General features: G+C 40.9%; 2 protein-coding genes across 3 annotated transcripts; one reads left to right on the top strand and one right to left on the bottom strand.

Moving 5' to 3' along the window:
• The first annotated feature begins 3,723 nt into the window (after positions 1 to 3,723).
• LOC306832621 (Golgi reassembly-stacking protein 2-like) lies at positions 3,724 to 9,692 on the top strand. Of its 2 annotated transcripts, none has more exons than XM_079357442.1 (10): positions 3,724 to 3,923; positions 5,617 to 5,697; positions 5,808 to 6,011; positions 6,672 to 6,758; positions 6,841 to 6,971; positions 7,334 to 7,466; positions 7,559 to 7,688; positions 7,865 to 7,948; positions 8,020 to 8,136; positions 8,734 to 9,692. In XM_079357442.1, exons 1-10 carry the CDS (start codon positions 3,861 to 3,863, stop codon positions 8,775 to 8,777), a joined length of 1,074 nt encoding a protein of 357 aa, XP_079213568.1. In that variant the 5' UTR covers positions 3,724 to 3,860; the 3' UTR covers positions 8,778 to 9,692. The 2 variants fall into 2 exon arrangements, with proteins under 2 accessions (XP_079213568.1, XP_079213567.1); XM_079357441.1 differs by having other exon boundaries at positions 8,627 to 9,692.
• Positions 9,693 to 9,909: 217 nt separating this feature from the next.
• On the bottom strand, positions 9,910 to 22,294 carry tlk1a (tousled-like kinase 1a). Its single transcript, XM_079357439.1, is given in 24 exon segments — positions 9,910 to 10,966; positions 11,084 to 11,191; positions 11,274 to 11,385; positions 11,596 to 11,731; positions 11,842 to 12,011; positions 12,100 to 12,189; positions 12,376 to 12,467; positions 12,579 to 12,660; positions 12,839 to 12,936; positions 13,984 to 14,050; positions 14,268 to 14,456; positions 14,670 to 14,806; positions 14,908 to 15,018; positions 15,204 to 15,296; positions 15,427 to 15,513; positions 15,600 to 15,695; positions 15,865 to 15,908; positions 16,007 to 16,079; positions 16,174 to 16,212; positions 17,363 to 17,434; positions 17,545 to 17,666; positions 21,954 to 21,993; positions 21,995 to 22,030; positions 22,032 to 22,294. Coding segments are annotated over 24 exon segments (2,307 nt in total). The 5' UTR covers positions 22,074 to 22,294; the 3' UTR covers positions 9,910 to 10,795.
• Between the last annotated feature and the right edge of the window lie 93 nt (positions 22,295 to 22,387).

Below are 22,387 nucleotides of genomic sequence, written 5' to 3'. Positions count from 1 at the left end.
ATATTTATCATAAAACGCATTAGACTGTGCTGTCTTTACAATTTTTTTTCTAAGGGGCCTATTTGGAAGATCTGCCTGGCTGCTTTTTATCTCCACACAGCCATTGAGGGACTGGCTGTTTCTCTCCTCCCATCCTCCACTGGGCAGAAGCTGCTGCTTTGTTTCATGCTTCAGTGCAGGAATCATTACAGAGCCGGTGTCTCTGCTGTTGTGTAAAGTTACAAGGAACAAAGGACTCAATGAATAACGACTCATAAAATGATGCAATAGAGATTATAACCCCTGAAATCCTCTCAAATCCTAAAGACAAGTGGTATGAATAAATACATTGTTGGTTTATTTGTTGCGCTAATGAGTGCTTTGCAGAAGTAACATGACAAGGCTAATCTGGAGGAAGATGTTGGAGAATCCTACAGTGATTGAATGTAAATGAATCCAGGCCTAACCTGCAGGAATGACCTTTCAAAAGCAAGTAATCTAATCAGTAAACCAATCAGTATATACTCATATTGATCAGTCTATTCAGTAAAAGGACAAGTTGTTCAGGAATTGATTTGTATTTGGTATTTGAGGTAAATAAATTATAGGGGGAAAGCTGATTAGAATATAGGAAATAAAGTTTAAAGGTTAAAAGAAGTTTCAATATTAACACATTTCCTAAACGTCCAGTTTTGATAATATTATCATTAAAATATAGAAAGTAAATTTGTGGAAAATAAAATAAGTACAGGTTTGTATATTAAATAAAATCTATCATTCATTTTTCAGTTTGTCATTCAATTCTAAAAAGTATAATTCAACTCTTAAAAAGGAGGAGATCAGTTCAGTCATATATTGAGGAGCAGCTATGGTTTTGCAGTATAGGCTCATGAGTGGGGGTGGGGAGGTGGGTGGTGTGGGTGTAGGTGGGGCGGCTCTGAACACTAGACTGTGAAATGTCTGTCTCTGCGCCGGTCTCTTCACCCTCCATTTCACGTCTGGCACACACACTCTCTCGCTCTTTGAAATACTGCAAATGAAACAAAGACCATCAAATTAGTATAGGGCTCATTGCTTTCCCTTTCCTGCTTTTGTGTTGTTTTCTCCATTACCAACTTGTGTGTTGTTTTGTTTGTGAACATTTTGAAGTCAATGTTTCTCTCACCCACAATATCTGTTACATTGCCTTTTACCCTGTTTTACTCCTCTCTCTTAAACGACCATGAATCTTGTCATTGGTTTCACTGATGTGCCAAATATATCTGCCGCCCCTGGGAATCACTGCCACATTAGCTTCCTGATAGATACCGACATCCCCATTGTGCAAGGCAAGTCTAATAAAATGATGATGATGATGATGATGATATTGACTGTGGGATTCTTGCCAACCCTTCCCCCTTTTTTCCACACACCATTAAAACAGATGTGCAGCTTTTGCCACAGCGTGAAGAAAACAATTTCTTTTTCCAACATGTTTTAACTAATTAACATTACCAACCACTGTCATAATTACTTCGCTTTTTTTTTGGCAACATTGGTTCTAAAGGTAAATTTTGACCTTTTAGTGAAGGAGATAATGTGCCTCAACATCTTGTTCTTAACTTAAATCCAAATAGCAGTCATGCTGGACATTAAAAATGGTGATAGCATAATCAATTGTAGCACCTTAAGGTCTCTGACTCCTAAAGTAATTACAATGGGATCCACTTATCTAAATAGCCCCTTCTTATTGACTGTGTGTCCATGGCTTGATTAATCCTGGCAGAAAGTACATTTTAAGCAGGAGATTAATAGTGCAGGGACTGTAACATGCCTGTCTTCTTAGCTGGTGAGTGTAAAGCTAATGTGGTGCTTGTTAAAGTTGAATGGCTGCTATAGTAAATGTCTCTGTTGGATGTTTTCTAAAGGAAAAAAAGCACAAGCCCAGGAGCAATTACACTGCAGCTCAGCAAGCCTCTGAGTGGTGATTGCTATCATGCGTGCTAAATGAATAGAACAACCTCCAGTAGGCATGACAGAAATCCTGAGCTTGTGTGTTTTCAAGTAAAGTCTTGAAAGGGCCATTTTCCCTTTCTGAATGGGGACTATGGGCAGGACAGGAACAAATGATACTGGAATTAAATGTATAACTAATAACACTAATGATGTAAGAAGTGCGTCAATTGGTGTTTTTGTCCTCTTGACATAGGCTTTTCTACTTCACCTAGCATTTTATCTCTACCTTCCAGCACAGGGGACATTATGTCAGCACAGAGCATCTTTCACCTGGGAATAATAACACCTCACAGACTTACGACGTTAAGCATTTAACCCTTACATTTGAACTTGAGATGTTAGCTGCTTAGCTTAAAGTGTTCAAATGTTAAAGAGACACCTCCTCATAGTAGCTGATGTCTGAACAAAAGCACTGTGTTCGACGCTTTAGTTGTAAATTCTTAGGACTGTACAGATATATAAATCTGAGAGATCTATCCACACCAGTGATCGCAGAGTTTGAAGGCGTCAGCAAGCTTCTGCTGAAATACAGAGTTTATTTATCTGCTTCTTAGAGGAGCAAATGTCACCATATGGAGTACATTTCTCCCTGGTAGAAAACAGTGGGTAAAATCTGTTACAGTTACAAAGTTTACATTTGTTTGGTATAAATATTCTTGTTGATTATTTAATCTTATTATTCAATTATTCAATCAGTAAAACATGACCAAGTAATTCGGCTACATTTATGTACTATCTTTAGAACAATGCCATGTATAAAAGTCATTTAAATTAGTTTTTTCTTTTTCTACTGTCTAGTTAATAAAAGTACCATTAAAGGCCACTTTCAGTCTTTATAGCAGAAGACAAAGTATCAAATTTCAACAAAAAAAAATCATTTAAAAATATATAAATAAATCACAATTTTCGCATGTACAACAATGATAAGCATATAATCCCCTTGTCAAAATGTACCCCACCAGAGCTTGATCTCCTCCTTTGAATGATGTGTTTTTAGCTTTACTTACCATGAAGAGAAGCCTGCAGAGACCAAATCAAGGTGAGTCCTGGTGGACACATGGACACAGATAACTGGTGATTGATGAGACAATTGAAATGCTGAGCAAGTTTATTTTTGAATTATTTGATAAGAGCTGCTGCACTACAGAGATATTCACATGCATATACATTAATCTAATACATGAGCCCATGTTCTTTATGACAATGATAACATATTGATCAGTGTGATCAGAGACAGTTTATTAGTTTAGTGTCTGGCAGCTGTTTTAACTCGAGATGATTACATGATCAAATCAGCGGCTGGGACCTGAAATAACCAAAAACCCAACTAAATAAAAAAAGAGGTTGTCGATGTTCAGCTATGTTGATGGTTATAGACCATGGCAGGAAGGTAAAAGCTATGAGGCTTATTACTCAACTTACAGAAAGTTAAGTTAGGTTGTGTGTGTGTGTGTGTGTGTGTGTGTGTGTGTGTGTGTGTGTGTGTGTGTGTGTGTGTGTGTGTGAAAGAGAATAGAAGAACATTACAAGTCACTCACTGTGACTTGATGTTTTTCCTTAAGCGGTTGTAGAAATATAAAAACACGCAGTCTTTCTTTTAAATGTGATATAGAAAGAACTGTCAATATTAAAAACATTGCTGCAGAGTTTCATCACAGTACAGTCGAGATTTGGTGAATAAATGCTAAAATAGAATATTTAAATTTGATCTATTTGCTGTAACCGTGATGCTGTTCTCCTCCAGCAGTCATGCACCACAGCGGAAGTGCTGGAAACCAGGAACCGCAGGAGAAACACCACACTGTGAACAGGCATGACCCGGAGGAGAACAGTGTCCTGCTAACTAACGCAGCTAGCCGCCTTCACAAAAAGACAACAAGGGAAAGATGGGAGGGTCTCAGAGTGTCGAGATACCAGGAGGAGGCACGGAAGGTTACCACGTTTTAAGAGTAAGAGCAGTTTTACTGCAGCATGTGCACCACGAAGGTGTGTGTGTGTGTACACTGCAGGTTGTTACAAAAAACGAAAGCTAACTTTTTTGTCACGGACTTCTACTATTGAAATAGACGTGAATATAGTCATACAATGGACATGGTTAGTTCATGTTGTAGCAGCCTACTCGTAGAGGTCTCGCTCATGTTAAAGCTGCCTGTGAATACGTCACGAGTCTCTAATGAGCGCTCGCGCTGCAGTGTTGTAACGAAGTTAGCGTCAGTCATGACTGTGTTATGACCATGTGAGCCTGTTATACTTTAAACTACTGTTTCACATTATGGCTTGTTTGTCTGTTAATTTACAGCTGAAAACATTTATTTCGTATTTCACTGTACATGTTAATACGTTTTGTACATGTTCAGGATATTTTGACTAGTCGTTGCCAGAATAACCGGTGGGGTTACTGTAACACATGACTTAGGCAAATATGGGTGTGTACCATGGACTGTAAAGCCTACATTCATTTTGAAAAGCCTCTTTAAAATAGAAAGGTGATGAACTCTCCAATATTTAAACTTAAAGTTCAGCATGAATAACTGATTTTATTATAAATTAATTGTGTGAGCCTTTCAAACATATTCAGAACGTGTGTTGTTAGTTTACAACAAAGATATTTATTACTCTTAATATTCAAAATGTACTTCTAGGTAACACCTCGGATTGGATAGATTGTCATAATCACCCATGTTGATTTATTAAAGTGTATTAACTGCATCAGGGCAATTTCATTGTCATTATAAACTTATTCTATATTGGTATATATAGTAACTATGGCAATGCCACAGATTTTAAACTCCTGTCTGAATAAGAACATCGTTAAAAGGTCTCCCTCTCTGATAGTGGTCAGTTGTAAGGTATGAATGAAGTGTGGGTCATTGAGTGTCAGGGGGAAACAAAGTGTCAAAGTAGTGAGATATCAGGTTAAAGCATTAAGTTTACTTCAACAGAGACTTGTGATAGAAAACTGGGACTTCAGACTGAACCCTTTTTTGTCTCCATGTAGAAGCAAAGATTTCTGTTACTTATGTGAATTCCCTGCTTTAAACCAACAGGTTTTTTTTTTTTAGAGAAATACATTTTGTTGTGTTTTGCCATTTTTAGTAGTTAGGTCTAAACTTTTCTGGACGTGGATGTGTTAATATTCAGCACACTAATTCAGTTTCTCATTCCTTCACAGAGGAGACTAATAATAATATATTACTGCCAATTAAAAAACAACTACTTTTCTATGCCTGCTCATTATAGCCTCAGAGTCCTAGCTTAAAATACTTCTTATGCTGATGTATCCAAGTTAGATATGTTGTGTATTCAGTCACATCACTGCATACCACTGTAGAAATGTGTATTGTGTGTAACAATCCTGCTGATCAGCTGTTTCTAAAATCCTCAAACCAGTAGGCTTCCAAAGTCATTCAACGGACAAACACACTTACATTGTACTGTTGTACATAACTAACTAAAATGCAGCAGGTGTATTTGTTTACATGATTAAACAGACAGCAGAAGATGCAAGTAGCAGAATGTGACATTGTTTGTTTTTATTTATAAACTATCTCCCTTGATGCCTCTAAATGATTTCCACATAACACTCGTTTTCACAGCTTGCAGAGCTTCGTCGTCTCATCTTTGTCATGTTGTGCATTACAGGTGCAGGAGAATTCCCCCGGTCACCGCGCCGGGTTGGAGCCATTCTTTGATTTTATCATTTCCGTTTGTGACACTCGACTTGTAAGTACACTCTAATGGGAACAATCAAACTCGCTCTAGCTATTTCATCTGCTCTAGTGAGTCTCATATAAATGCTATGACAACAGTGTTAATGCCTTGATCTCTCCTAGAACAAGGATAATGACACACTAAAAGAGTTGTTGAAGATAAACGTGGAGAGGCCCATCACCATGCTGTTATACAGCAGCAAGACGCTGGCAGTGAGGGAGACCACCGTCACACCCAGCAGCATGTGGGGCGGACAGGGGCTTCTGGGAGTCAGCATTCGCTTCTGCAGCTTTGATGGAGCCAATGAAAATGTTTGGCATGTTCTGGTGAGTGTGGGGGTCTGAGTCTGAACGAGGGTTGAAACATGCATGCTTTGTAGATACATGTGGTTTCAGTGATTAAAAAGAACATCCAGAAACGAAAAAAAAAATTAAAGTGTGAAAACTTAGATAGGGACCTTTTTTTAAAAATAATAGGTCCTCGGTGTGTTTGACTATAATTTGTGTTGATTTTGGATTATTCTTGTTTTATTTATTTGTTTGGTGCACTTAAGTTTCAGGTTGATTTCTGTTTTAAATGTAAATATTTGAAAAATGTAATCTGTAGCTATGAATCATTTTCTGTAAAAAAAAATAAATAAGTTTGACGAAAATCATGAAGTTTATGAAGTGGGAGGATGGAATGCCTGAGTTTGAATCCGACCTGTGGCTCCTTACCAGCATGACATTCCCATAGAAAAGCTTCAAAATGTACCTAAAAAAGTGGGAGGAAAATTGCCACACAAAATAAAATATACAGTTTGAATTGCACATGATGTATGACAAATTGTCATCTTCAAATACAACAAACAAATAAGGTGGAATAAATAGTGTACGTCTGTGAGATGTTTCAGTGTAAAAGCATAAAACAGGAACTGCTCATGTGAAGCAGTTTTTGTAGAGCCAACATCACTTTTAATTCAATTATTTTAACACGTTTGTTCATAGGAAGTGGAGCCTAACTCTCCTGCTGCCATGGCTGGCTTAAGGGCCCACTCAGACTACATCATAGGAGCAGACACTGTCATGAATGAGGTACTTTTTAATCAATGACTTTCATTTGTGTCTTTGATTGGACAACAGGCTGAACTGCTGTGTATCTTTGCTCTATTAACAGAGTGAAGATCTCTTCTCCGTCGTTGAAACCTATGAGGGGAAGGAGTTGAAACTTTACGTTTACAACACAGACACAGACAACTGCCGCGAGGTGGTCATCACGCCTAACTGTGACTGGGGAGGAGACGGCAGGTATTGCAGTTACCTTTTGCTATCTGGAACGTCCTGAAATTTATGAAGATGTTGTTTTCCCTCAGTTCAGACAATGGAAAAACTCAAAAGATGAATTGGCCTATAATGAACCAGATGTTCAAGGTGCAAATCTAAACCTAATGACTTGTCACATGACTAAGCCACACCTCCAAACAAAAGAGATTATTTCAACCATGAATGTATATCTGACCTGGTCCATTTAATGTGATTACGTTTTGAAGTTTTTGAATTTCACGTCTTTGCATTTAAATCTCATTTGTGTTTTCAGGGTTGTTTGACATCGTCTCTAATGCTGCTGTGAAGCGTCTCCTTACAGTGCTGTTTGGTTTGCCTCTTTTCAGTCTAGGATGTGGGATTGGCTATGGCTACCTGCACAGGATACCTACAGCGCCATTTTCAGAGGGGAATATGCTTAGTTTCCCTTCACAGACTCCCACTGCACCAGCTCCTCCACCTAAAGATGGCTTCACAGAGGTAACTCCCAAACACCTAACTGCATTCACGTAAATGTCATCTGGCTTTAAGTTGCAAAACATTTCCTTATACGAAGCGATTTTGCTCACCAGGTCCATCTGTCTGCTGTCGTTCCCACCTCTCCAGTATCTGTGTCTACCAATTCATCTGGTTTAGAGCAGTCTCTCACTGGATTATCTTTGACCTCTGACCTGACCTCTGTGGTTAGCAGTCTACAGACAGGTAAACGATTTTCTCTGTATTATAGCTTTGACATTTTGTAAACGGCTTTTTCTGCATCTCGACAAGATCTATCTTGAGGAAATGAAAAGAGAGAAGGTAAAAATCTAGACGCTCTTAACAGACCGGTTGATCAGATGTGTGTGACATGACTTTAGAACTGTCGAAACATGTTTCAGGGGACCATACTCTCCCAGCGTTCAGTCAGATCCCCTCGTCACAAAGTCCCCCACCCACTGTTAATCCTGCCTCCCCACAACAAGGTGAGTAGATATCATTTAGAGATGGTCTATAGACCCAGAGAAATCTAATCTATATTTGACTCCTTACACAGGTTTAATGTCCCTACCTGGAGGTATACCAGCCTTTCCTAATTTACCAAATCTCAACATGACCATGCCTGATGTGGGTCACGCATTGGCAACTGGAATGGGTGGATTACAACATGCAGGTATTTTGTTGTCAGGATTATGCTTGGCTAGTTGTTAATAATTTTAAGGGGTTAATCTGGTTTTATTTGACACTTTTTCTATTTTCTTTAAATCATAGGAAGACTAAATCAGTATTTATTATGTGTACTCAAATGTTGAACATGCAGCCACATCTTGATAAAAGTAATACGTGTACCTTTTGTCTCCTTTCATTTGAATCATTGAGCCATACTGTAACACTGAGGAACATATCCGCTCAAAGATGTGCCTTTGTACCAAAGGTTAACTCGAAGCACTCAACATCAAGCAAACAGAAATTGATGCAAAGTATGAAGAGGTTTGGTCTGAAACTAAGCAGCTAGGCATCACATCGAAATAATCAACCAAAAAAAGCAAGATGGGATGATGTGTATTTAAGTGTTGCCAATTAGAAATGAGTAAAACTTGTGCAGGTAGTGACTTCAGACATCTTTGAAAAGAAGACATGTTTGTTTGTATTTTGCTCTGCAGGTCTTCCACCTTTTGCCCTGCCTGCTGGGTTCCCCGGTATAGCACTACCCCCATCTGACTTTATTCGCCCCCCTATCACTTCTAATGCTGCTCCTGCCGTTACACAGGAAGCCACATCTCCCTCCTCCATGATGAACAATTCACTGACTAAAACCCCTATCCCATCGTCAGTGAGCACCTGTGAGTCCATAAACATCACAATGACTGCAGACTCCTCTTAGCAATGAGAACACTTGAAGTCTTCATTAAATAGAGCCAGTTTATTAGCTGCATGGCTACATTGACGGGTTCCTTTCCTTATGAGTTTTGTCAGAGTTCCAGTATTCTGAGGTTACAAGAGCTACTTTGCTGCTCTTCATATAATCCAGCAAAACCAAAATGTTCCCAACAATGTGTATCCGGATACTGCAGTCCTGCATCTTAAGTGCTGTTTGTTTCAGCAGTTCAAATATACACTTACTCGCAGAACAACTTTTAACTGTAAAGTATGAGGGCAACGAGCTTACCTTTAGTGTGCAAGCCTCATTTCATTGCTTCTTTTTTTTGGTACAGAACCCCTGAAAAGTTATGTTAGAAATACTACTAGTACTTCTGCAGATCATTAAGAGGAGTTTATGTTTTATCAAGTCATAATTGACTAACAATGTATGGCATCAGTGTGCAGATATTACTGTATGGAGATGATGTGTATATTGTTAATTTCCTTTTCAAAAGCAAAGCTTTGACAGTATGTTGCCTGTTCTGGTTGAATCTGTTGCTCACAATAAGGCAGTGTTTGTATTTGTTAAGAAAGAAAGTGAACAATACTGTGTTTAAAAAAAAAATTAAAAAAAAGGGAAAAAAAGCCAAAAGCAAAACCGCAGTAACCTTTTAGAGGCTTTGTAAGATACTGGAGGTCTTTGGGGTTAAAGATGAAACAACTCAAACTACTCGGGCATTTCCTCTTCTAAAAGCAGGTTAGCTTGCCGAGCTCACTGTATTCATTCAATGGAAAAAAAGGATTGATTTTGTACAAAAAACACTGAAGTGAAATATCATTGCCTTGATTAAATTAATGTATTTTCTCTATCAGCCTCTGCTTTGTTTTATTGTTGAGAGCGTCCTCAACACCACGCATAACAATGCAGTACCAAACAAAGCCACTGGGTGTCAGTATTATTCAGAAAATAAAGACAAATACTGGCGGATTGCTTCTATAATTTTCCATCTTAACAGGTGGATGTTAACTTCAGAAGGAAAAGGCAAGTATCGTCGTTTGCACCACTCACTGTGAGAGAGAGAGAACAGTTTCCTGGTGTTTATTACTCACTCTTAGCAGAACTGCAGTTTGTACCAGAGGAGGAACACAGCCCTTGAAAAAGTAAGAGCATCAAAGCAGCATAATGAAACAATCCAGGAAACGAGTTTGACACGGGGACATCTGAACTTTGTACACGTTACTGCTGCAATTCAACTTTGACAAGTCACCTGTACAGCATAATACACTTTCCAATTTATGTTAATTAATTTTCCTGCATAGGATTTTATACATTGTCATTTTTCTACATTTGGTTACTTTGTGCATTAAACGCAAGTACGCTGCCCCACCCTACATCACTAGTTGCCACTTGTATGCTACACATGACATTCTCATGGCTAAGAAACTCAATTTAAAGCCTAACACTTGTGAAAAACAAAACACTTAGCCAAATCAATAGTGAAATCTTTGTAGTTCTACATATCTGTCCTCTCCTCACAGTAAATTAACATCTAGCAGCTGAATCATTTGCACCCTGGCAGGACCATGTTATTTTATCTAAACGGCCGGCTGCCAAGTCTCCCTTCGGCCCTTTAAGGCTTTATCTGTCTGCAACTTCAGAATAGTGTCCAGTCACATTTTCTTCAAGGTACGTTGTCAGTTTCAGTGCTTTTGTCGGACCTTCAAATGATCCTTTCACCCATGTCCATTTAAAAAAAAAAAAAAAAAACCCTCCCTCCACTCTCTCTCCATTGACCGGACTTTGTGAATAAGAAGCCTGGTACAGGTCAGAGGAGGCCGGCAGAGATCTTCCCTGGTGTGTCCTGCTCCTCCTGTTTTTGGCTTCTCCTTCCTCCCATGAGCCCTGGGCTCAGCAGGCAGAGGGAGACACTTGGTCAGTTTGGCTTTGTTGTCGTCACAGTACGAGGTTGTCAGTATGAGATGATGCTGGAGGAGGCGAGTCCTGAGCCAGCAGCACTCATCTGCAGATTTCCAGAGGAGCTTGACCTTCTCATGTGAGGGAGCAGGTAGGGGTCGCTCCCCATTTGGTGAACATCGACCCGGTCCTCCTTCCTGTATGCCAAGCACCGCCTTATGAAGGCCTGTAGGAATGGAGGAGGGTTTGAAACATTTTAAAGCCAAACTCATGCGGTAAAGAGTTAAGATGGTTTTGTTTTTCTTGGATACATAACTTTTCATTTGCACACAAGTTCTCTCACCTTTGCTTCATTACTAGAAACTGGCTTGACTGGGAACTGAACATCGGTAGCTTTCAGGATTGTGTTCTCCTGCAGGATGTCCTGTTGTGATTGATTGTGGCCAAAAGGCTGACGGGAGAGGAGACATGCTCAGTCGTAATGCAATCAAGAGTAAATCAAAAAAATATCGGGTTAGGATCCGTCTTCTTACCTTCCTTCCATAAAGACACTGAAAAAAGATGACTCCCACAGACCACACGTCCACCTTATTGGAGATCTTTGGAGGTTCTTTTCCAACCACAAAACATTCAGGAGGCAAGTACCTGGTCAGAAAAAAAAACATGTTAATGTCAGATAGATGTATATTTTATGTCACTTTATACTCATACTTTCATTCTTTACTCCAGTACCTAATTGAACAACTACTAGTTCTCTTTTAATTACAGGACCAGTTTGCATAATTTTACTACCGTCCATGTCCTTATACTGTATGTACTGTATACGTTAATGAGGGCGTGAGAGAGATATCATACCAATAGGTCCCTGCACCCTGTGAAGTCAAGTCCATCCCATCTACTCCATAGTTGTCATCATCCATGATTTTGGACAAACCAAAGTCGGTGATTTTGATCTCCCCACAGGCCGTGCCGTCCACCAACAAGATGTTGCCTTGAAATCAAAGAAGAGAAAGTTAGCGTGAGACTAAACACTTTGATATAAAGGAGACGACTGATATTAAACGGACACCGAAATTAATCTCCTTCAGAAGATGTTTTTACCTGGCTTAAGGTCGTAATGGATGATGGGAGGTTTAATTTCATTCAGGTATTTTAGTGCATTCACAATCTGCATAACTATGGACCGCGCCTCTTTCTCGGACATTAGCTTATGCTGCTTCAAGTAAAAATCCAAGTCGTTGCCTTCGCAGTACTCCATCACAGTGCAAAACCTGTTGAGTGATAAGAAAATACTTGGAATTATGGATCATAGCATGAACCACCTCGAGCTGAAAAAGAAGAGTTCATGAGTATACTAACGTGTCTGTGTCCAGTGAGAAGTAGTCATATAGCTTCACAATGCGGGGGTGATCCAGCTCCTTGTGTATTCTGTACTCTCGACATGCATGCCTGTGAAGAGGGAGGTAATTAAGTCTCTATCAGCAACCCAAGCCTGAAAGTGCAGATGTTCAATGTTGCACTGACAGTTCTACGAAGAGGTTTATGGAGAAGAATAAGAATACAGTGGAGGAGACGGGCATCAGAACAGCTGGACGTGTATGTGAGGTTCCATATATAAACCAGAAGTCGACGTACTTGTGATAGTTCTCCTTCTTTTCTTCTCGCCAGTTTTTGTTGAGTTGGTGGATCTTCACAGCAGCATATCTTTGCTCGATCAAGTCAAAAGCCTGTGCAGCAATAAACACCGAGTTGGCATGTATTAAAAAAACAAAAAAAACAACCTGATACAAATATTAATTAATTTGGGATCCCTGTGATATCCAAATCGAATGCTGTACCTTGTAAACTTCACTGAAGCCTCCTCGTCCTAGAAGGTGGAGGAGTAGATATCGCTCATTCAGTGTTGGATGGTCTTTAAATCTTTGGAGGGAAGCAGAAAAGAGAAAATCTAAATAACAGATTTGCGCTCATTTTGCTTCAGCAATAACAAACTTAATCAAGAATAAGTACGCTCAGTATAACCACTGCAGGTAAGGAGAGTGTGCTTGTGTGTACTTGGCACCAACTTGCAGTGGAAGAGAAATGGATTCAGACTCACTGTGAGCTGTCCTCGTTATTTATTCTCTTCAGCTCCCGTATGTGAAGGTTGCGCACTCTCTCCAGGCGCTCCAGCTCTGCCTGGATCTCAGCTTCTTCCTATAAATGATTAAAGAACACAAACAAAAAAAGGCACACAAGGAATTTCAGGGCTTCGGCTAAAAAGAGGGGAACTCATGAAGACCCACGAGCACACAGCTGACACGTTCTGTATTTCCTATCTAATGGCTGGTTCACACGGCAGGATTTTAAAATTGTCGGCCGATTTCCCAAACTTTAGAGACCACACACATGGAGATAAATAAATCGGAGGTTTTATAGTTTCGGTCGTACAGTGTGTGGTGTGCGGCCACACGGCAACATCAACACACCACACACGAACCGATTTCACTCACGAACGTCCCCCGATCAGACGGGAAATCTCACAAAACCTCTCGAGATCAAACGTGATTCCAGAGTCAACAAACGGACGAAGAGGACGTAATAGGGATCGTTTGTGCTGTTTTTATCTGAAAAACACGTTTTAAAAAAGAGGCGTCGGTCAAAGGAGTGGAGACAACGGGAGCATGAACTGTACTTGCTACATGATATGGAGGCGAGTAGTTGTTTTGCTCCCGGTGTTTTCGCTACTACGTCTGATTGGCTATGCGTCACATTCAACAGACTCGTGCTCGTTTTCTCCTCAGGGAACACCACAGATGATGAGAGATCGGGCCAAAACAATCCAACATGTTGAATATCCCCGATTTGAGATCGGAGCGGTCCCGACATTCTTCCGACTAGACGAGAACGGTCTGAACACACCACACACGGCAGGATGATTTTATAAGATTATCTTATGATGATCGGGGCGTCCTTAAGATTATCGGAAGGGGAGAATCGGGGCCAAAATCGGCGTAATTATCCTGCCGTGTGAACCAGGCTTAAGGTTGACTTGGTGCACTTTCTGTCAGGCTCTGCTTCTGATACTTTATTTTTGAAATTGTGAAAAGGTGCCCTTCATTCTTTTGTAAACTGAGGCCTGGACGTATTGAATGACTTGTGTAAATAATCATATTCTTAAAAAGTTCTGTGCAGCACAGAAAAGTTAAATGTAAAAAAAGAAAAAAGTGACAGTATTTTTACTGCACCGTGCATCATGCAAACCTTCTTGAGATGTCCAAGTCGCAGTTTGAAGATCTCTTCCTGTTCATGGTACTCTGCTAGCGTCAGCCTTTTTTAGGATGAGAGAGAGAGAGACAAAAAGGCATTTATTGTAAACCACAGCACCCCCATATTTTTTTCATTGACTAACATGGAATTATTTCGTTAATCCTCTTGAAACGTGCCTTACTATAGAACAAAGATCGATACAGGTTACATTTCACACCCTGCCTTAGCTTAAGGACAGCTCTAGTGATACATGTGATTCTCTAAAAGCCTGTACTTACAGCTGAGGTAGGCTGGGTTTAAGAAAGGGATCGCTTTCAGCTCCGTTCACGGCCTTGGTTTTGCGTTGCTTTGGTTCTGAGTTTGTGGTTGGTGCTTGGGAGTTGCTCGAGGATGGAGGTTTCCTCTTGGCTAGGAGCTTTCTCTGCCTCTCGATTTCCTCTCTCTGTTGATTGATCAATTCTTGCTGTCTGCGCATAGAAGGAAGAGCTTCATGTTAGATGAGGACCATTTCTGAACCTCCATTCATCAACATAAAAAGAGCGCAGAAAAGTACGAGTCACAGGTAAATCATAAGAGCCATGTGGGCATCCATGTATATAAAGTTTGAAGTAGTAAGTATTAACCCTAAGCAAAGCATCAACATTAAACATGATCAGGCTATCTGACTTGAAGCCTCTTACTTGACAAGGTTTTGGAAGGCATAACCATCAGTCCACTGCTCTGTGAATGAGGCTCCATGTCTCACTGTAGTGAAATGTCCTAAGCGAAGTCTATCCTGCATGCTTTTCTCCCGACATGCCTGCTTCTCCTGGGTGCTCTAAAGAACAGTTCAAAACAAAGCCATGCATGTGAGTTTGCAGAAGCAGGTACGTGGTATACGTTTTTCACTAATGGGTTAAAGAAAAGAAATTCTGTTACCTTTTCTATGAGCAACTTCTTGCTCATGGTGATGCATTTGTTCAAGCGTTCTTTGTACTTTTCAAGTAATTTTTGTTGTTCATCTATCTGTCTCCTGAGATCACAGTTTGCCTGTGAAGAAATCAAACGTCTTAATCAGCTTCGACACAGAATCATTTTTCTCCTGATCCACCAATTAATCAAAACCTCATGAATGCTGTTCAGTGAGTAAATGACTTTGGGCAAACATGATCTCGTTTGTTTTGCACTGCAGCAGTAACATCACAGCTCAGTGGATTCTTTTCCGTAAAGCTTACCCGCAACAAATCATCTATCCTGCCCTCCTTCTTCTCCAGGTCCAGATTCTTAGTGCTTTCAAGGGCTGCCAATTTCAGAACTGTAAGGTCAGTCTGGAGAAGAAAAAAAAAAAAAACACACCAAATGTTAGAGGTGTGGAGGGGGGGGGGGGGAATTAAAAAAAAATTAAGACATTTAAAAATAGCGAGTGGTGTCTAATCTTTTACGATTCGCTCCCCTGACCTGAACAAATTTGACTGCTTGTTGCTTTGGATGCATCATGTGGTCCCCAAAAGACAGACTAGTAGGAGAGGAACTATTTTGTCTAACCTGGGAAAGAAGGGAGAGAGATAGCACTTCATTTATTACAGGGAAACGACATTTAAGATTCAAGTTCAAATGTTGCCCAAACTTACAGCTGTGCCCTGAGCGGAGTGGGAATGTGAGTTCTGGGGCGAACGGATCACCGGTGGGAGACCTCTGACGGGACTGGACCCATTTCCTCCCTGGAACTTAAAGTAGGAAAGGAAAAGTGACATCAATGACTTAAGGTGTCAAAAGAGTGGACACAGTCTCACTGTTATTTAGAGGACAGGTGTGGATTATGCTTTAAATAATGGAGGAGTAACACAGAACACATCCCCTGCATCTATTACAGTCACACAAAAACTGAAGACTTACATCAAAATAATCACTTATTTTGGGTCCTCGTACGATTGACTTCCCTGTGAACAGAAAAGAGGGGAAATAGTCCAGTGAGCCGTTGAAAATAGTTCAAAGAAATACAAGCTGAAACATCACTCAGTTTCACACTGAGACAGACCTTGGCTGCTCTCTGACTGGATCTCAGGTTTCCTTTTTCTGCCTCGGGGTTCAGACTGTTTCTTCTCAGGAGTCTGAAAGAAATGGTTTCATGTAAGATGTTTTATTGCACTTTCACGGTCAGAGCTCGTGCAGCCCTGCCTTTATAGGACGTTCTTCTATACTTACAGAATAAGCAGGAGAGCTGCCTCGTTTCACTTCTGACCCCTATGAAGTAAATACGACAGAATACCATGTTAGACACTTGCTTTGTTGTTTGACTTTAATTTATATGCTTTTAACACATTCTATGTTTTCCCATGTCATGGTAATTTTGATTTTAGACATGTAGTTCCACGACAAGTCTGACTAAAAGTAACCTTTCAACTAACTCAAGAGCATTTACATACGTTTGATGCTACTGTGTACTGTTGCAAAAGAGGACAATAAAAGGACAATTCTGAAGGGAATGGCAATAAATAATTAGTGATTTACAGAGGGATCTGGGTCGCGATGGCAACAGGCGAAAGTTAACCCAGACTTCCTTCTCCCCTGCAACATTTCCTGCTTCTTCCTTCCAAGGCGTTCCCATGTATATCATCCCTCCAGTTAGCTCTGGGTCTGTCGCCGTCTCTAAGACTGAGCACAGACACCCACTGGATGAAACAAAAGGTCGCCGCTTGTACCTACAATCTTATCCCGTCTGTCACTAAAGCTCATTGCCTGTTGCCACCATGACCTAACTTGGAAAAGTGGAGGAAAATGGATGGATGGACACATAATGCAAAACCTTCAAAATCAACACAAACTGATCATAGTCGTTCATTGTCCTGTATGACAGATGCACCTAGATACATTTTTAAGGTCAAGGCACTAAACTACTGATCTGAAATGTCCCTTATGCATCATGAGGAACGACCCCACATTCGTGTTGAGGAGGTCTGCTACTTGGGCTCACAGTGAGAACACACAATATGAACATGGAAGTCCACTTGACCTGGATTTCAGGACACAGCGGTGGGTGTGGTATCCTCGAGGAAACCAATGCAGTGGTCTTACCAAAATCAATGAGGAAACCTTCGCTGGTCTAAACGTACGGATACTCCGTGTGGACGTTCACGTTTGTTGATAATGTGTTTGGGATATCATATATGCAGACCCACTAAAGCTATTTTAAACCAGAAGTCTCATTGACTGCTGCTAATCTCATTATTGTAACGCATGCAAGGTTATTATCAGTGTCGGCAGAGACAGTTGCTATCATCACTTATTAATGAATATTAATGCACACACATTTGCCATCATAAACTATTTGGAAGGATGATGTCTGAATGTTCTAGAACATGTTTGTGTAGTGGATGTCTGTGGGTTCGTGTACCTCTGATTCCTTGTCGCTTGAAGATCCGAGGCTTCCGAAACTATGATTTGAACATTCATTATTGGTCAAACCCTGAAAAACAACACACGCAGACAAACAGCGATGTCACCACTCAGCGCAGACACTAAGAAACAAGACCAACTATTCTTCTTAACAAAGACCATTTTCAAGTGTTTACTCACTTTGGTTCCTCCGCTTGTGCTACCTGTGCTGCCCCCTGTGCTGCCGCTGACCCCGCCCATAAAGCGGGCCTCCAGCAGCTCCTGTCTCCGGGGATCCAGGCTGTTCAGCTCCTCCATGGTGCCTGGGAGAGTTGACAACCGTTGGCACACAGTGAGAGTCGGTTTTACAGGGATCGACTTCACCGCATCATCTCAATGCCCACTCAAAAGAAGATGTGAGGCAGAGAGCTTGAGAGGAGAGTCATGGTCGATGTTTTTTAACGTCCCGACAGGTGACACTGAAGTCTAGACCAGAATATAGGCCCAGTTAATGAATATTCCCCCGTGACGGGACAGATTTCACTCTACATCTGTGCAGCACTGAGGAGACGACCGAGCGTTTCATTACACTGTTCCTGTTTTCACTACCATTTAAATGCAGCAGCTTCATAATAGTTAAAACAAAAAAATAATAAAAGTATTTATTGCTGCCAAAGAAGTTCACTAAATGTGGCTTTTCTTTGAAACCAACATTGTTAGTCTTGGCATCTGAGAGCAATGTGTGGACTGGTAGTCTGCACTGATAAATGATGCACTGCTGTTCTGTGTATGTGAGCTCCCTGGGCTTGAGTGTCGCTGCGCACTCAGAGGGGAATGCCCACTGAAACCTGTGCTTGAAAGAGACAGCCATTTTGAACGAGCTGAAGGAATCCATTTAAGAGAAAAGTAAGACAAACCAGGAGAGTTTTAAAACACAAACGATAAAATAAATGTAAAATACAGACTCAGTTGAAGAGCATACTAACGCTTCTCATCCATTTAAAGCCACATCAATAAACTAAGACTGCTGAATATGCTGTTCACAGTCACCTCCAACAACTAACAGCAACATACCAGAATTAGAGAAATGCTGATGAAATACACTGTACAGTACTAGTGTGTGTCCTAAACTCCTATCAATACTGGCCACTGTATTACATTTTGCCTTAACATGGACTTCTTGCAATACCGTCAGGTTGTTGTTGTTGTTGATTTGGTCAGCTGCATTCAAAATGTCTGCCCACATGAGAACATAAAGTCATAAAAACAGTGAGTTGGTGGCGTCATGGTAGTCACCAATCGCTCAACCTACCATCTACAGTGACAGGAGTGATTTGTGGCAGACAACGGTTCACATCGAGTCCCCCGCTCTTCTGCATGTCGTGCTCCGACTCTCCGAGTGGAGCCAGCTGTCTCGCACGCTCACTGGCCAAAGGGCACCGCTTCCTCCGCGCGTCAGAATGGGGCGGCACGCCCACCTAATGTTGCCGTTATTTGCTGCAACTACAGGAGAGGGGGAGAAAACAAGTTCACCTGATTACTGGGCCACAATTGACTTTCACTGTAAACGCTGACATCCGCTCTGAAACGAGGCACGGTCAGAGAGCATGCGAGATGCTGGCTCTGCTCTAGGGGGTCAGACTGAAATAAGACCAGGCCGCGGTCCATCACAAATCACTATTTTATTCTTCCCTTATTAACCCACCACTGGCAGGTTGAGGAATTGGGAGTTCCTTTGTGTGTGCACTACAACCATGAGACTGGGTTTAAATCTGAGATGACGGTTAGGCAAAAAATCCATGTAAGGGCCCGAGTGTAATACGGGTGCTGGTATTTATACTGGTTTATCCCTCACCTCTAAAAGCCATACAGATTCAGTTTGAAGCTAAAACTTATTAAGAAGCGAACACAAGCTTAATAAGAAAACATCTTTTTCTCTTCTCATGCACTGAAATGGTTGTGTATTGCATCGCAGGCTTTGAAGGGGGTATGGATTACGATAAGTTTACAATGCCATGGTTGGCTCACAAGGCCAGCATAGAGTTAGAGAGGGAGAAGAGAGATGCAAGAGAACGACCAGGAACAAGCGTGTTGACATTTACCAAATCAACACACAGGAAGTAGCCTTGTGGTTCTGTTGCGTAGCCCAGGTGCAGAGGCGATCGCAGCAGCTATGGGTTGGAATCCAACCCCGACCATTTGCTGCATGTCACCCCCCACTCTCTCTTCAGCTGTCCTATCTAATAAAATTAGCCCCAAAAATATCTTTAAAAACAAACAAAAAACACACACAAAGTAGCTCATGCCATAATGCCAAAGCCTACAGTCAATTAATATAAAAAATTTTTAAAAAAAAAAACACTACCTAAAAAGTGAACTCACTAACAACACACAGACCTCCCATGGCTCAGAACAGACTTGAAACTAGACGGCTATAAAAGATGGATTACATAGCAGCAGGGAAGATGACCAAACGCATGCTGAAGTTTTTAAAAGACTTTAGAAGTTAAGATTAAGTTAAGGACTAGGTGGTAACATACAATGATACTTCAGAGATTTAGCAGCAGAAGAGAAATTCACTGTTCTCTCCAGGCCCGACACACCGAGGAAAAAAGTCGCCCGTCGGTCCGTCAGTGAGTAGTTGTCGCCGTAGTCTTTGCAATGGGTCCAGCTATGTTGCTACCCATCGGCCCCAGTTGACCCGTTTATGGCCGATTCCATATGTCACTCACAGTCCTGAGCGACAACTTGTAAGCATCTTAATTCTCCTGACGGTAAAAGCATAGCAATGAACCCCACTGTACCTTTAGAGACAGTGAAGTAGGCTTGTCCCAGTCTGTGACTTAAGTTATATTCAGTTTGCAGTCAGTTTCTATGTAACTATGGTCAACTCAAATATGGTATAGCTTCCAAAATGTAAGAGCAAACTTTGCATGATGTCATTCACCAGTAAAACCCCTTAGCAGGAAGTATACAACACTCTATAGGCCACATTTCTCCTTATAATCACTGAGACTGACAAAGACTGGTTTCCTCACTGTCTTTCCAAACTATCTAAATCAATGAAACCATTTCACAGCCTACTCTTTGACCAAGCATATTTGAAAAATTTAAGGAATGCCTTGAAACTTCGACATTAACAATGAAAATTCAACCGAAACACTTTAAATGTGCTCACGAAAAACACCAAAAGCATCAAGACAAAGGGACAAAGAAACATTGCTGCCCTTATAGGAATAATCTTGGTCATGCTCAATAAAATCACCTTTTACACACAAATGTTATGCCAATTTCCCTTAATATATACAAAAATCAGCTAAGTGGTGTTTCTCAATGATTTTCCATGTGTTTCAGACATGAAGGCCACAGTGCCTGAGTATTATTTATATTCAAGCCCCTGCGAGAACAAGTGGTTGAACCCTTGCAACCCTGGCTGTGGATGTCATTTTAACTCTGTGCAGCTCAGCAGTGACCACCTGTTTACGGCAGACACATGGAAAACACATCTATTACACACAAAAAGCAAGCAATATTTCTGCATGGGTTCACTCATTGGCAAAACTTAAAAAAAAAACAGAAACACAGACAACCAAGTATGCTCATTATGTTACATTTAAAAGTGGCCTACTGACGTAGACAGTCATCACTGAGTACTATCAATGGCTATACAAACAAAATAAGAAGCTATATCAATGTTAAAAGATACTTAGAGGTCTACCATTACTAAAAATAGTAGTTGAAAAGTCCTGATTATCATTTCAGTGCTTATACATATTGCATTTGGTTAGCAAAAATAAACACAAAGCAGATTTGATAGCGTTTAGTTTAGCATGCTGTGTGTCCTGTGAGTTTGAGGCATCTAACAATGTCTTTACACTTAAGTTCATTACTTAAAGTTAGAAACACTAAAAGGTCAAACAAGGCTACCTACCACCCTGTGCAGTAGCATCCATAGCAAAGTGCTACCTCAAAGACCTTACGTGCACGTATATCCTCACGTTTAACGCCAATAACAAACATTGATAACCCTTAAAATGAGGATCAACATCAGTTATGCTATCAGTAATGTTCATATTAAATCAGAGAAACTCACGTGAAGTCACAAAGGATTGCTAACAATGCTGCACACCTAAGTTATTCATTGCATGCTAACGATGCAGTGATATACCGTTAACCATAAAGGAGAAGAAAAGCTTGATTCCCTCCTGGTATTTCCTGATGTGTCGTTAATTCTTCATCTATCAGTTGTTGGACGAGTGTTTTCTTATTATCAGGGCAGTGTGCTTTGAGACAGATGCACCGACTACAGCAGCAACATTTCAGCTCCATGACGGTTTTATCGCCATTATGCACGTATTTGTCTTTAGGTTACTGCACTGGCCTGAGCACAGAAACACGGTCCTCTGTCCTCGGTGCTATGAGCTAGCCAAACAGGCTCAACTGACTTTGGATTTGACGGTTTTTACTGTAATGTTAGCTCACGAGCAGGTTTCTCCACCAAGATGTGTTCAGTCATTTTAAAAACTATTTCCCTTTCGCTGTGCACTAATACGACCGAAACGAGCATGTAGACAACAATATATATGCGGCTTAAAAATGTTTCACGATACCTTCGTGGGCCTTCAGCACTGCCGTGGGATGTTGCTGCAAACACAGTCCGTGTTGGGGACGTGGAGAGCTGGGACCAAAGATGGCGTCCCCTCCAAACTTCCACTACTTTGGACACTCATCAAGCTACTTTTCAGTGTGTTGACACCGCAGCGCACACGGTTTATCTATTCACGTAGACAGTGAAATTAACGGACTTACACTCCTCAGTTGCTTCGACGTGGCTACACTCACTTAAACGGTGTAAAAAATGTGTAACTGTAATGTGTTTTAAGCCACAAACCTCTTCACAGCCCAACAGCAGTACGTGTTCCTGACTCCAGAGAGCCACCTCTCCGTCTTCAAGTGGCTGTCTATGAAACGTCATGATACATCGTGTGCAAAGGTCTTATCGCGAGGGTGTCAATGAAAACATGGACACATCACAGACATCATG

This window comes from Symphodus melops, assembly GCF_947650265.1.
Source record: "Symphodus melops genome assembly, chromosome: 12".
Classification (NCBI taxonomy): Eukaryota; Metazoa; Chordata; class Actinopteri; order Labriformes; family Labridae; genus Symphodus; species Symphodus melops.
This window is presented reverse-complemented; position numbering and strand designations above follow the sequence as displayed.